General features: G+C 45.6%; 1 protein-coding gene across 5 annotated transcripts in view; it reads left to right on the top strand.

The window, feature by feature from the left end:
* Positions 1–15377, top strand: part of LOC144498630 (uncharacterized) — a 79716-nt gene that overhangs the window by 47778 nt on the left and 16561 nt on the right. For all 5 annotated transcript variants that reach the window (XM_078220028.1, XM_078220027.1, XM_078220031.1 and 2 more), the window contains 6 exons: positions 2033–2127; positions 5636–5764; positions 6205–6319; positions 6659–6796; positions 8578–8744; positions 10993–11081. In XM_078220028.1, coding sequence (XP_078076154.1) covers positions 2033–2127; positions 5636–5764; positions 6205–6319; positions 6659–6796; positions 8578–8744; positions 10993–11081 — 733 coding nt within the window. The remainder of the gene's footprint in view (positions 1–2032; positions 2128–5635; positions 5765–6204; positions 6320–6658; positions 6797–8577; positions 8745–10992; positions 11082–15377) is intronic.

The following is a 15377-nucleotide window of genomic DNA, read 5'->3' as shown; positions in this document are numbered from 1 at the left end:
CTTCAATGTAGGCCTCCTCTCCATCCTTCCACAATGGGAACAGTTTCTCCCTACCTACTCTGTGCAGACCCCTCATGATGTTGAACACCTCTATCAGATCTTCTTCAACCTTCCTTTCTCCAGGAAAATAGTCTCAAACTCTCCAATCTATCTATGTAAGTGAAGTTCCTCATTCCTGGAAACATTCTCGTAAACCTTTTCTGAACTCAGTAATTCCTTCACACTTTTCCAAAAGTGTGGTATCTAGAACTGGATGCAATACTTCAGTTGTGGCTGAATTAGTGTTTTATTCAGATTTATCATAAGCTCCTTGCTTTTGTACTATTAATAACACCAAGATATTGCATACTTTAATAACCATGCTGTCACCCGACCTGCCACCATCAGTGATCTATGCACATATGTACCCAGGTTCCTCTGTTCCTGCACCATCTTCAAAATTATACCCTTTACTTTATACTGTCATTCCATTTTCTTCTTACCACTTCACCCTTCTCTGCATTAAATTTTGTTTGCCACCTGTTTGCCCGTTCCACTAACCTATGATCTTTTGAAGTTCTGTACAATCACCCTCACAGATCACAATGCTTCCAAGTTTCGTATCGTCCACAAATTGTGCCCATGTACACCAAGACAAAGGTCATTAATATATATCAGGAAAAACAAGGGTTCCAATAACGACCCCTGGGGAATTCCACTACAAACCTTACTCCAGTTCAAAAAACATCCATTAATCGTATTCTCTGTTTCCTATCACTCAGCCACTTTTATATCCAGATTGCTACTCTCCCTTTTATTCCATGAGTTATAAATTTGCTCACAAGTCTGTCATGTGGCACTGTATCAACTGCCTTCTGGAAGTCCATGTACACTACATCAACAGCATTACCCTCATCCATCCTTTGTGTTATCTCATCAAGTTCAGGTTAGTAAATCTCATCCAGCAAGTTAGTTAAACATGATTTTCCATCACAAATCCATGCTGGCATTCTTTAATTAACCTACATTTTCCCAAGTGACTATTAATTTTGTTCTGAATTGTTGTTTCTAGAAGCTTCCTCACTGATCTGTGGTTGTTGGGCTTTTCCTTACAACCTTTTTGATCAAGGATGTAACATTTGCAATTTTTCAGTCCTCTGGCACCTCCTGAATCTAAAGAAAACTGAAAAATTATGACCAGTGTTTCTGCAATTTCCACTCTTGGATGCATCCCAACTGGCCCCGACTGCCTTAACAACTCTAGGTGCAGACTCCTTATCCAATACCTCCTCTATTTCACTTTTAAAACCTTCAAGTGTCTGAATCTTGCTGATCTTTCTCTACACCCTAGCTATGACTGTAACACTACATTCTCCACTCCTTTCCTTCTCTATGAACGGTATGCTTTGTCTGTGTAGTGCGCAAGAAATAATACTTTTCACTGTACACTAATACATGTGACAATAATAAATCAAATCAAATCACCTTCTCTTTCACCAGGTTAGTATCTTCTTCCTTGGTAAAGACAGATGCAAAGTATCCATGAATACCTCTGCCTCCATGTGTGGATCGTGGGTTTCCTCTGGGTGCTCCTGTTTCTTCCCAAACTCCAAATATGTGTAAGTTAGGTTGATTGGTCATGCTAAATTGACCCTTAATGTGAGGAGGATTAGTAGGGTAAATATGTGGAGTTACAGGGATAGGGTGGGATTGTTGTCAGTGCAGGCTCGATGGGCCGAATGGCCTCCTGCACAGTAGGGATTCTGTGATTCTGATTCATACTTTACTCCAGTTTTTCAATTAGAACACTTTTCCACTCGTTACACTTTCTCACCTTGAGGAAAGTTTGTAAACATTCAACGGATACACAAGATTAATGATGCAAAACTACCAATTCAGTACATTTACCAGCATGATAACTTGGCCAATCCTTTTAAGGACTTTTGTAAATCCACACGATGACCTGTTTAATTCATCAACTAGGCCACAGGGTTGACAACAGAAAGAGTTTATTGCAAAATTAACAATGTTTACATGACTATCTTGTTTTCAGACTGTCTGAGTCGCCTTGGATTGAATCCACTGTTCATCTCTGCCATTGGAAAGGATGTCAATGGAGACGCAGTCCTTCGCTTTTGCAGTCACATGGTAGGCCAATTTGCTATGTTTAGCTCAGAGCAAAGATTCTTTTCTAAATGCACCATGGGAAGGTATTACCTCGAAAGCTTTTTGAAAGCAAAATCCCTCATTTGTAAAGGGATTTTTCTCCACCTACCCTTTGATTGGGGATGTCCAGGCTTCAGCTGAGAAAACTGGCACACTTCCAGTCCTCTGGGAATGCCAACCTGAAATCCTCCACTAGATTACATGAATGCACACCCGGGGGATTCTACCTTTACCCACTCTATTGAAGAATCAGGCAAGACACCTCTTCACAATGGGGGTATAGGACAATGTGCATGAGAGGCTGAGCAAACCTACATTCCACACTCCTGTGAGCTGAGTACATACTACTCATTTCATAGCATCCCTCTTACTGTGTAGCTATGTTGGCCTTTGTCTGTGATCGTCCAACAACTTACTGATACCTAGGTTGGTTTCATCCAGTGAGCAGAACTGTCCTTATTCTGCTCAATAGCTCCTGCTGTGAAATGTTTTACAGGATAGCCAGTCCAGCTGTCCAGTCTGTAAATTTGTAGCAAAACGTCCTTTTATACTCCATCCCAGTAAAGATAATAAAGGCAGTAAACCCAACATTCTTTTTGTTGTCCCAATTACTTGCTCTACCTGCGTGCTGTTTTTAGTGATTGATGTACAAGAACAGCCAGGTCCCTCTACTGCAACGTTCTGCAATCTCCCTTCATTTCAATAACATGCTGCTTTTCTATTCTTCCCGCCAAAGTGGACAAGTTCACATTTCCCCACATTACACTCCATCTGCCAAATTGTTTAGGGGTGATCTTGAGCCCGCGTTCGCCGTCCGTGCGAATGCCGGCGGGGGCTCAAGATGCGCATGTCACGGTTCTCACCGGCAAGAACGCGATTTCAGATCTTCCCTGCTCCTCGTTGGCGACATCATTAGGTTCACGCCCATAATGGCCGTGAACCTGCTTTTCATGGATTTGAATAGATTTTAATATAATTAACCTGCCTCCCGCCATATATTGACACCGCGCCAAAGTGATGTCACACTGGTGCGGTTTACAACAGGTTCACCTAGACATGAGCCTGTCATGAGGGCCTCCCCGGGAGCGTGAAGGTAATCATAACCCTGGAGGAGAGGGACATGGACAGGCTGTGCCCTTGCAAAGCCCCCTGGCACTGCCTCTTGGCACAGGTTGGCACTGCAAGGTGGCACCATGTCCATGTCAACTTGGCAGTGCCAACAGGGGGAGATCCATTTAGATGTGGTGGTGGCTGGGAGCGGAGGAGGAGATAGGGATGCCAGCAATGGAATTCCCAGCCTCTGGACCTGCACTTGTTGCCAGAGTATTTATGCGACTGTTCTAGTTCAATTTCTTACCTTTGGTGAGCCCTAATGATGTTGGAGGAGAATTCGCCAATGGTAATGCTATCATGAATATCGGGGTGAGATGATTAGATTCTGTCTTTTGGATATGACCATTGTCTTGCTCTTGTGTGGTCCAAATATTACTTGCCACTTATCAGCCCAAGTGACATGTCCCTGAGACATGAAAGGGATCATAAATTAGGTAAATCAAACTTTTTAAACTTAATGAAATATGGGCCAGAATTTTCCAGTCGCTCCTGCGGGCGGGATATTGCAGGTTCCCCAGTGGCAGGGTTATAAACAATGGGAAACCTCGTTGACAATGGTGGGACTGGAAGATCCTGCCATCGGCCAATGGCAGGCCGCCTCCCCCACTGTGAAACACATTGCAGAGGGAGTGGAAAATCCAGCCCATGAACTTTGCTGAACCAAAAGATAGTCATCATAGGCCACATGATCACAAGATTGGCCACAGTTTCTGGAAATTTCCAATAGTAGTTACAAGGACAAAGGAGCTCCTCTCTTATCCTTATGGAATCTCACACCTCATTTTAAGACCACAGTATAATCCATAAAACCAGAGAACCAGCAGACAACTTGTCACCGCAGCCTGGTCCATAACAAAGTGGCTAAAAGCCACCAAATATCTTCTAAAGTAAACAATGGACTCTGGCCAGAAACACAGAAACTGCTTGTTGAGCAACAGTTAACTCATTAATGGGCACCATCATATGACCCAAGCTTTGGGCAGCTTTTAACTTTACCTTTCTAGCCTCACAAGGCAGTCTACTGATTTAACTCCAACCCACAGACATCAAAAAGCAGGACTCCAGGCTGACAAAGTAGCCTCCTACAAGTCTGAGCCTCTTCAAAGCTTGTTTATCTGGAAGCCACTGGCCACAAACTCCCCAGCAGACCAAGTTTTTGAATATCAACCTTTTCTCTGTGTATTACCACCATCTTTAAAGGAATTCTGCACTTCTGCCTTCAGCCAGGAACCCGCCTGAATTGGAATTTTTCCATGAGGGAATCCCCTCTGGATTTGGCTTTTCTGGACAATGGAAAGCACGTGAACTGATACGTATTTATTGTTCTGTTACTGTTGAGTTATTCATAGTTGTAAAACTCCCTCCTTTCTATTTGCCTTAGTGTATATTTGGGTGTGTGTAAAGTTGTGATCATCCCCTGGGTGTGTATGTGTGAATAAACTAAACTTCTGTTTCAATCCGGAGAGTTTGCTGCGAATCACTTTAAAACAAAGGGACTTTTGGAGTAAGCACCACAGTCTATTTTTAAAATGGAAAACACCTCTGCTAAGGGACAGACAGTGAACAGCTACAGAGTGTAGAGTGCTTCCAAGTCTATTGACTGCCAGCCTGACTGGAGTTAACTGGTTTTAACCCCCTCTGCTCCTTCTCTATTCCTTCCCTATTGGGCAAGCCTCCACTCCCCTAATAGGGGAGCTCGTAATCAACGAGATTAATGGATGATCCCCCGTGGCCATCATGACACCAGTCTATATCAGAGTAATTGTGTGAAGAGGAAGAAGAATTTCTACACTGTGTTCAGGAGGATTTTCCACAGCAGTATGTTTCCTTGTTTTCAAATCTTTCTGTAGCCTTGCCCCTCCCTGTCATCTTCTCCAGCCTTACAACCTATTTATTTATTTTATTTATTAGTCACAAGTAAGGCTTACATTAACATTGCGATGAAGTTACTGTGAAAATCCCCTAGTCGCCACATTCCGGCGCTTGTTCGGGTCAATGCATCTTCCGAGATATCTGCGCTTTTCAAATTCTGGTCTTTTGAGTATCTTGATTTTATCCATTCCACGATTGCTGGCCACATATTAGGTGCCTGGGTCCTCTGTTCTAGAGTTCCTCCCCAAAGCTCTCTGTATCTCTGCCTTCCTTTCTACCCTTAAGATACACCTTAAACTGGCCTCTTCCACCAAACTTTTGGATATCTACTCTAATATATGTCTCTGACAGACATATTTTGTTTTACAATGACCCTGTGAAGCACATTGAGTTTTTTTGGTGTTAAAGGTGCAATGTAAATACTGTATGTGATTGTGGAAGAACATACCATGTGTTTCTGACTGTGTGTTTTGTCTGGTGCTAAAACTTCTCTCCCTCTTTCTAGGATACCAGTGCCGTGGTAATGTTACCAGAACATAGTACAGCTGTGTACTGTGCAGTGATCAAAGTGAATGGAGAGCTAAGCCTGGGCCTTGGAGACATGGACATTCACTGGCAAATAACAGAACCGTATGTAAGAAAAACCAAGCTCCTCAGCCACTTACTAAACTGGATGTGGCCGGCCCTTAAGTTTCAGAAACTATAAAAAACAAAAGAGAAATCAGACTACCCTCACGTGCTTTCTTGGCAGGTTCATGATGTGGAATTGAACCAGGCAAAGCTGCAGGTCTGATCTATGCTGTCATGTGAAGTCAATGGGGATTAAGTACGGCAAGGTGTCAATACAAAAAACAGTGTCTAATTCAAAGCACATAGTTCCTGCCACTTGTGTTGGGTTAAAATCAGAATGAATAGATATGTATTACTGTCCCTAACATTGATGAATACAATCCCAGAAACACCCAACATTTTGAGGAATTGATCTAATTTTTGTGAGATATTGACTCTTATCTCATGTCTTTCCTACAACGCCATTCTGATCCTCTCTATTTCTGGACCGATTGTTATTTATAGGTTTCTAAGTTTAAGGAGCAACTCCAATCAGCCTCGCTTGTGTGTCTAGATGGAAATATCCCCACGTCGACTGTCGATTATGTCTGCAGGTTTGCAGAAGAACACGGAATACCAGGTAATGGACCGTACCAGGCACATAACTGAATCAAGTAGAGTATGGTGTTGAGATATGATCATATTGAATGGTGGAGCAGGCTCAAAGGACTGAATGGCCTACTCCAGCTCCTATTTTGTATGTTTCTATGGCCGGAACATAACCAGGTGCTGAGAGCACAAAGTTTATACGCAGCTGGTTCCATTAAAGCAAAGACAGGAATGATATTCATTTCAACACCTGCACAGAAAGGCTGATGTGCTTCAGGCAGCAAAAGCAGCATTTACAATTTCTCTGCTAAAGCCATGGAATGTTGAAGAAAGCTTCATCACGTTTTTTTACCTGTTGTTTTGTTTGTAGTGTTGTTCGAACCGACAGATAGCATTGCAGCTTGCAAACCATTCAAGTCAGATAGTTGGAAAAGCCTCACTTATACATCACCCAATCTGATGGAACTACGGGCAATGAATGAGGAGCTCGGATTACCCGTCCCAGCAGGTGGGAATTTCCAATGGTTATATTGTTTACAGCTTGTTTCGAAACAGCTCGGAGCCAACATGGATAAAGGGCAGAATTTTAACCATCAAGGGCAGCCGGGTTCAGGGACGGAGCAGAAGGTTAAATTAAAACGGAATACCACCCATTTCCAGGTTTAAACTGCACAGGTTTGTTGGTGAAGCTGGGAGCTGTTGGGCAGGTAATTAAAATATTTAATTTCCCAATTAATTGTGAATTGAACCCAGCATCCTGGCTTTAACAGCTAGTGGATGGGTATAGCCAGCTGTATGGAACTTGTCAGGGTCAACCAGGAGCATGTACAGCCGGGGGTGCTTCTTCAGTGAAACTGACTGGCTGGGAAGGTTTTAAACTTTGGAACTGGATAACTCCTGCCCTGCCTGGGTGAGAGGCTGGTGCTCATGGCACTTTTACTCAAGAATGTGCTGTTACTGCATGACAGATGTTTTCCACCTTCTTAGAAGTCAGCTGACGCATCTTTGTGCATTTCCCTGATGTCAGTCTTCACTGCACCATGGGGGCAACGGATGCAGCTCGAATCCTGGCACCTCTGATGAGGAACAAGAAGAGCAGCAACACCAACAGCATTGGAAATAACAGGAGCAACAGCAATTGCTGCTGTCTTCTCTGTCCACACTGCTCCAAAGGACAGAGGGAAGGGACACAGAGATCTCCAACACAAAGTCTACAGACGGGGGATCAGGTCTCTCAATGTGTGAGCACCGGTCTCTTAAGAGGCATTGGTTTTCATGCTCAACCATTGCTGACATCTGAAACCTCCAGGAGCTGGACCTCCTTCCCTGCGGAGCAGGTGGACTCACAATGCTACTGACCAGCAGTGTGCCTCTCTGGCAAACCACTCAAGTCTCTCCTTCTCTCTGAGGTTGTGCTCTGCCTTCCGACAGAAACAAAAGCAGAGAGCTGTAAGTGTGAGTACTGGCTTGTCTGGATAGATAGGAATAACAGCATTTATGGAGGGTGAGTGTAAGGCATGGGTGTGAGAGGACACTCGGGTGAGGGTAAGTTGGCTGTTCAGGTGGGGGCGTGAGATCCCTGAAGAGAAACAGATGAAAGAAACTGTAAAATGTGTTGTTCTGAGGAGTGCTGTGCAGGAGAATGCTGGGAAGGTTAGAGTGTGGGGCTTGCCACCTGAGTGTTATCGCACTCACCTTAACTCCTTGGTGCACTTTTTCCCCATTGGATGAGCCATACCTCTGCTTCTCACTTTCTCCATCCACATATGTTTAGTTAGAGACACTGGCCTCTTCCTCCCATCCTTCACAAACATCACCTCACTCCAGTCCCTCAGATCCTCAGGGGAGGGTGGCAGTGTGGCTCGGTCTACTTTCCATTCCTGAGGTTGCTGAAAGCACAGAGATCAGTGCACAATTCAGGCATCCTGAACCCCTCTGATTCTCGGCAGATTTGATGTGTCATCTCTGCCCTCTCTGGAAATGCATTCTCCCATTCTTGGACTTTGAAACCTTAACCCATGGACAACCTAACATAGCCGCTGCTTCATTCTGCTTCTGATTAACTGTTGCATTTGAATGCAGGACAAGATAATCAGAGCTGGTGACAGGAGACAAAGGTAAATGTAATTGATGATTTTATTCTAACAGTGTAGATGCAGTGTGTGTAGGATGGGGTGTGCCGCCACTATGAAGGGACATAACTGAATGTCGTATGTTGGATCTGTGAGCTGCTGCACTCCGTTTGAACTTTCCTTTAATGTCTTAAAGTTACCATCCAATTTTGTACAGAGTTGCCCTCGGCGATGAAAGATGTCATTGATGTTGCGCTGGACATGTCACGGCCACTGTTGAAACACTTGCATTGTGTGATTGTAACTTTGGGTCAGCAAGGTGTACTCCTCTGTGGTAAAAGTGAAGAAGGAACTATTTGTCTTCAACCAAAGAAATCCCCTCAGGTTAGCAGTAAAATTGAAATGTTCACACGCTGGCGAGTGATCTGTCTACAGCTCCTGTTTGTTGATTCATAAAATGTTGGCATGAATTTTGGTTCCTTCTCGAACATTTTACACATTGTTTTGCCAACAAGGTGAACAGACATCCCACTGCAAGGTCACCAGTTACGTGTGAACGGTCACTATGAGGTATGAGATAAGTCAAGTAACCCAATATATACCACACTGCAGTGTGTTATCCTGGGTCGCTAATGACCACATTGCCCTTGGCCATTGCTGCATGATGGGAAATATGTGTTGCCTTGAAAATACATAGAAGTTAAAACACAGAATCAGGCCACTTAGCCCGACCACTCTGTTAATATTTCCCTCCACACAAATGAATAACTTGAATAACATTTACCCATATCCTTAGTCCCTTTTCCTGCATCCAAATATCCAATCTAATTACTTAATAGCACAGTTTATCTATAACTCTAACAAATGAAGCAGCCCAACTATTAACAGTTGAACAATATTTAAAAATTAAAAGAAACAACTTTAATTTTTAACTAATCATTGTTTCAGTTCTAAATAAGCAAAGTAACATTCCTCTTACAGATTTACAATGCCACTTTAAATACAGTTAGCACCCATAAATATAGTTGCTATGAGTGTAGACAATCTTGAAGCTTTCAGAGTGAAAATGAGTTTCAGAGCAGCTTGTAAAACGTTTTTCAACAGACTCTAGCAAGAACTGAAAAGCTGTTTTTTTTCTCCTACAGACCTAGCTCCTCCCATTAACCACTTTATCACATGACCATGTGAATCAGCCCAATCAAAAAACCCAGGGAAAATCTTCATGTATAAATAAAAATCCATTCGATCCATCCTAAGTACACATAACGGCACGGTGGCACAGTGGTTAGCACTGCTGCCTCACAGCGCCAGGGTCCCAGGTTCAATTCCAGCCTCAGGTCACTGTCTGTGTGGAGTTTGCACGTTCTCCCCGTGTCTGCGTGGGTTTCCTCCGGGTGCTCCGCTTTCCTCCCACAGTCCAAAGATGTGCGGGTTAGGTGGATTGGCCATGCTAAATTGACCCCAGTGTCAGGGGGATTAACAGGGTGAATGCATGGGGTTGTGGGGATGGGGCCTGGGTGGGATTGTGGTCGGTACAGACTTGATGGGCTGAATGGCCTCCTTCTGTACTGAAGGGATTCTATTAAAATAACGATGGCAATTCTCCAAAAAAAATTCTAAGTGTCAAATTCGTGTAAAAACTGGAGTAAATCAGATTTTCTTTTCAGCGGGATTTTCAAAATGAATCTCCCACTCTCTGTGCGCTGCAGAGTGCCTCAGTGTGAACCACGCTGAAATTCAGGGGGCAGGGCCTATTCCCACTGGAGAGGCCGGCAGCATAGCACTGAGCAGGCCACTGCACATGTGCCAATCTGTCAGTGCTGAGATTGGCGCATGCGCAGTGGCCCCTATCTGCCGGCCTCCCAATCGCTGGCCAGCCCTGTGACCCCTGCATCACTGGCTGTGCGATCCCCCCCCCCCCCCCCCCACCCCCCGCAACGGCCCGATCACTAGCCCCCCCCCGCACATGTCCAGGCCAACCTCGACACCTGGCCACCTCCCCCGCCCCCTCTCCCCCGCAGCCCAGACCTCCCCGGCAAGCTGAGCCTCACCCACCCTGATAGCCAGCCCCAATCGCTGGCCTCCCTCCCCCCGTCACCGCCGAGTGCAGAGCGGCAGCGGGACACTCTCACCTCACTGATCTCCCCCCGAGGCTCCGCCCTATCAGGCCCCACCCCCATTAGGCCCCTTGGCACTGCCCGATGCCCAATCCTGTTCTTATTATCCCTTTCCCCACCCCTCAGATAGTCACCCATCATTCTTCCTCCGTGCTCCTATTTCTCAATAGTGTGATTACTCTCTGTAACTCACTCGAGTTCACCCCAGTCACACAATATTGAAGTGACATCTAGCTAGTGGGCCTCTTACAGCAGGCGGGGAAAAGAATCTGAGTTGGGAGCTGCCATTGGCCATGCCTACACCTCTAAAACTGAGAAAGGCCCAGGAGGACCCAGTCTCTGGCTTACCTTACCCCCTGAGTGGGGAAGTGCTGACCCTTTGATCGGCACTCCCTAATGATCAAGATTGGCAACTCAGTCTATGGAAGTTGAGACCTATGTCCATTCTCAATACCATGGACTACTGGGGCTTAACACATGGTATCCTATGTTTAAATGTTTTTGTTTTCTCCCAGATTGAACCTGATAAGGTTTGTGCTGTCCATTACCCAGCAATTGCCACTGAAGAAGAAGAAATACTGAATGTGTCTGGAGCTGGTGACAGGTAAGGCACTTTAAAGTTTATTTATTAGCCACAAGTAAGGCTTACATTAACACTGCAATGAAGTTACTGTGAAATTGCCCTTGTCGCCACATTCCGGCGCCTGTTCGGGTCAATGCACCTAACCAGGGTGTCTTTCAGACTGTGGGAGGAAACCGGAGCACCCGGAGGAAACCCACACAAACACAGGGAGAACTTGCAAACTCCACACAGACAGTGACCCAAGCCGGGAATCGAACCCGGATCCCTGACACTGTGAGTGCTAACCACTTTGCCACCGTGCTGCCCTTAGCGATCTTCACCAACCTGTGCACCTTATAACCATGAACTCTGTCAGTGAACTAAGATTGTAATCTTTATCAGACGAATAGCACTTATTCATGGTGTTCTGCTGGGATTTTGACTCTAACTGTGGAATGTTGATGTGTAGAGGTCAGATACAAGTTCACAAATTCAGTTTTCTACCTGTAACTGTCCAAACTTAAACCATGCCATTAGAGGAGGCAAATACTGTAGGTCACAGTGTATAGGTGAACTCAGCGTATAAGACCCCATTTTATCAGCCCCAAAAATCTTGTATTTGCATTACTTGGCATCCCAGTTGGCCCCACTTCTCAGCCGTAGCATGCTGTACTCGCATTTGTAGTCAGCCTTCATTTTTCACACCACAAATGTATGCTTTATTTACTGAAGCACAAGGGATCAAGCAAACAGGGAATCCCAGGCTATAAGGGCCTGAAGGGTCACCAGAAATGCAATGTATATCTATGCATTTAAGCGGGCCAAATCAGACCCTGAGTCCAGGAAACGTTTCAGAGCAACAGCTATTTGAGGTAGCCACATTATGGAACAAAATTGTCTAGTGTTGCTGTAGAAGACCAAGATCACTCAACAACTACAAAAAGAGCAGTGTCTAAATTGCCAATTCCAACAGCAACAACATGGATGTCCTTTACATTACATCGGCAGCATAGATGAAATGTGCATGGATTTCAATATGCCCAGCAAACTAACTGTGGAGTGGAAATGGTCAAAAACACTTCCAGTGAAAAGTTAAAGTTTATTTATTGGTTACGAGTAAGGTTTACATTAACATTGTGGGATGCTATCAGTACAATAAGTGTCACCAGATGGTTCAGAAAATGCAGAATATCCAATTCAGTGGATGGAAAGGAAGATGATTTGTTTTGGAGGGGTCATTCTGAAACCGAAAACATGGGGCAGGACTTTCTGCGCCTCGAGCCGCATGTTTCACATCGGTGGAGGTGGCCCGTCATTGGCCAGAGGTAGGATCTTCCGGTCAATAGGGTTTCCTGTTTCATGCACTTCTCACCACAAGGAAATTCATGGCGGATGGAAGATCCCACTGGTGGGAATGGGCAGAAAATTCCAGCCATTGTATCTGATCCAGAGTGGGGTCCTTAGCCAATTGACTCAGAATGAATTTGATAAACTTTTTGCTTCAGTTGCCAAAGACAATGAATTTGACAGGTTGACAATGACGGGTTGTAAAATGCTTTGATTGTGGTTAAAAATATCTTTGTAGAATTAATCGATGCCACATTAATATGAATTTTCAGTGTTATAATTATTTTTCACATTTCAAAATGGCGACCACCCACACCGGCAGTTCACATTTTATACTCGGGACAAGAGTTGACCCTCGTCGGTGTAAGAATTTTTGAGGGTTCATTGGTTCACTTAAAAGCTGCGATCTCTGGTAGCTGTGTTCCTCCCAGTGACAACATTAGTTAAGATAATGGAGCCAAATGGCCAGGATAACCTTAGGTTTGAGTTCTCAGCTGTGTTGAGTAAACTGAACTCCTGGGGTGGGCGATTCTCCCAAAAGTGCTGAATTGGCAGGAAAACTGTTCTAGATCGCGCCAGTTCTGACAGTTCAGCTTCTCATCTGAATCTCTGCACTCTGTGTACTGAAGAGGTCCCAGTCGTGAATCTCATTAAAAACCCAGCGGGGGGGCGGGGTCTAATCGCGCCGGAGTTTGACGGTTCTGGAGCTCTGCGCATGCACAGTGGCCCCAAACTGTCAAACTCCCGTTTGCTGGCCAGCCCGGGACCCCTGCAGTGCTGCCCCTCCAGCCCGCCCCCCCACCCCCACACGGACCGATCGCGGCCCCCACAACAATGCCCGGACCAGCCCTGACCCCCCCCCCACCGCCCCAGAGCGCCCCAATGTTGAGCCCACCCCCCCCCAGTGGCAATCCCCTCCATTCCCCCAACCCCCCTCACCCCAGCAGACCCCCTCCCCCACTGACCGCCCCCTGGAGTCAGTCCCTCCCCCCCGGAGGCAGCCCCCTCCCCCAGCTGACCACCCCCCCAGCCTGCACCAATCGCTGCCCTCCCTCCATCAAAGACCGATCCCAATGCAGAGTGGCAGCAGGACCTCCCCCACCCCCACGATCGCCCCATAGGCCCTGCCCCCTTGGCATGCCCAATGCCCGGTGGGCAGTGCCAAGGTGCCCCTTGGGCAGTGCCAGGGGACACAAGCTGGCACTGCCAGGGTGCCCATGCCCAGGGGGCACCAGCACCTGCCGTCTGACTGCCTAGGGGGCTCCGATTGCCCCCCCCCCTTCATTCCAGCAGGGTCTCCCGCTAGCTCCCTGAATGTGGGGAGCTAGTCTGAACTCCGCCGGAATGAAGTACTCCTGGCATGGTGGGAGATTCGACCGGGACCTGAAAGGTCACGATAATTTATTTAAAATAGATTTTTTAAAGATTTAAATTACTTACCTGCCTTCCCGTCGGTTTCCAGCATGGTCTGACCGCCGACTGCTCGCCGGCTCTGGGAGATACACTTGCGTTCCCCGCGCATGCGCAAATCCACAGTTCAAGGCCGCAAATGCATGTCTCCCGGCCGGACCCGCCAGAAAAGTGGCGGGCCGCAATGGGAGAATCGCGGCCCAGGTTGCTATCCAGCTGGAAGTTTACATGTTTGGTCGTCAGATGGGGAGAGGTTTGGGCCTCTTGACCCAGCCAGTGATAGAATTGTTTGCTGACACTCACTCAGCGCCTAGGTTCCTGTATGATAATGGGAATGTTGGTGAGGTTCGGCAGTTTCTTGTGGAACCAAATTCTGGCAAGCAGTTAACTTCTTCCAGGAGGATATGGAATCTGCAGAAATAGTTAGAATGGAGGATTTTTGAACTGGGCCATGAGAAATGGCTTATGGTTTATGCCATTTGTCAAGTCACGCAGTCATATATACAGGCTGTGGCACATCCTTCATTTATCTCACATTGAATCAAAACATTCTGACTGGAGCTGTCACGAAGGTAGCTCACTTGAAACTGCATTATCAAGTCATGTGATAAAAGCTGTGGGATTCTGTGCGGGCATTGTGAAGGAAGCCTGATTATAACCAGACTCTTGCGAAGTAGAGTTTCTAGGTTTTGCCATTTGTAGAAGCATGTACAGAAATAATGGAAATAAATGCATCTCAAAGGCAGTGACAAATCCTTCAACCAGCCCTCTAATCTCACTTGATTCTGTGGTAGTTACATCTCTCATCCTCCCACCCTAACCAAACTACAGTAATAATTTGGAAAGGATTAGTTCAAAGAAACAAGGGATTTCCTTTGATTATACAGATTAGCATAGAACATATGAACGAAGAAGACACGAACGATAATGTTGAACAGAAATAAATTAGCTGAAAGACATTCAGTGAGTTATTTACCTCAGCAAAGATATTAAAAAACAAAATCAATTCCAGAGTGTTTTTTTTTCCATTTTTGAAAACAACTAATCCAGAAATTTAAAGAAACGCAGTCATTTATGGTAGGAGAACGATTCCAACGAGCCAACCTCGCGTGCGTGAAATGGTGACTATATACTGCAAACTTGTTCTTTCATGTTTGTCGCGTTTTTCCTACCAGCAGCGAAATTGCAAAGCGTCCTTTCCACTTTGATCGTAAACCGCTAACCCACCCTTGAAAGGAATCTTCCTCCCACTCAGTTCATTGGGGAGGGAGTGCCTGTCCATCTGCTTGGGGACATCTTAAACACAAAACCTTTTCATTACAGTGTATTCCGCCACTGCCCCCCCCCCCCCCCCCCCCCCCACTTTCCTCCCGCCAATTCCCACTCATATAAATTCATTTTTCTATTTAAAAACTATTCTCGACACCTTTGGTGCTTCTATGAGTAGATTCTTGTTTAGTCTGAAGATAATGGTCGCAGTGTTGAAATGATCACCAGTTTTGTTCTAACATTCTAACAGCTAACATTCTGTAGTCCCTCATTAAATGCAAAAGCTTCTCTTTTCTTATTATTTAGACATGA

The sequence above is a fragment of the Mustelus asterias genome, chromosome 9, assembly GCF_964213995.1.
Source record: "Mustelus asterias chromosome 9, sMusAst1.hap1.1, whole genome shotgun sequence".
Lineage (NCBI taxonomy): Eukaryota > Metazoa > Chordata > Chondrichthyes > Carcharhiniformes > Triakidae > Mustelus > Mustelus asterias.
This window is presented reverse-complemented; position numbering and strand designations above follow the sequence as displayed.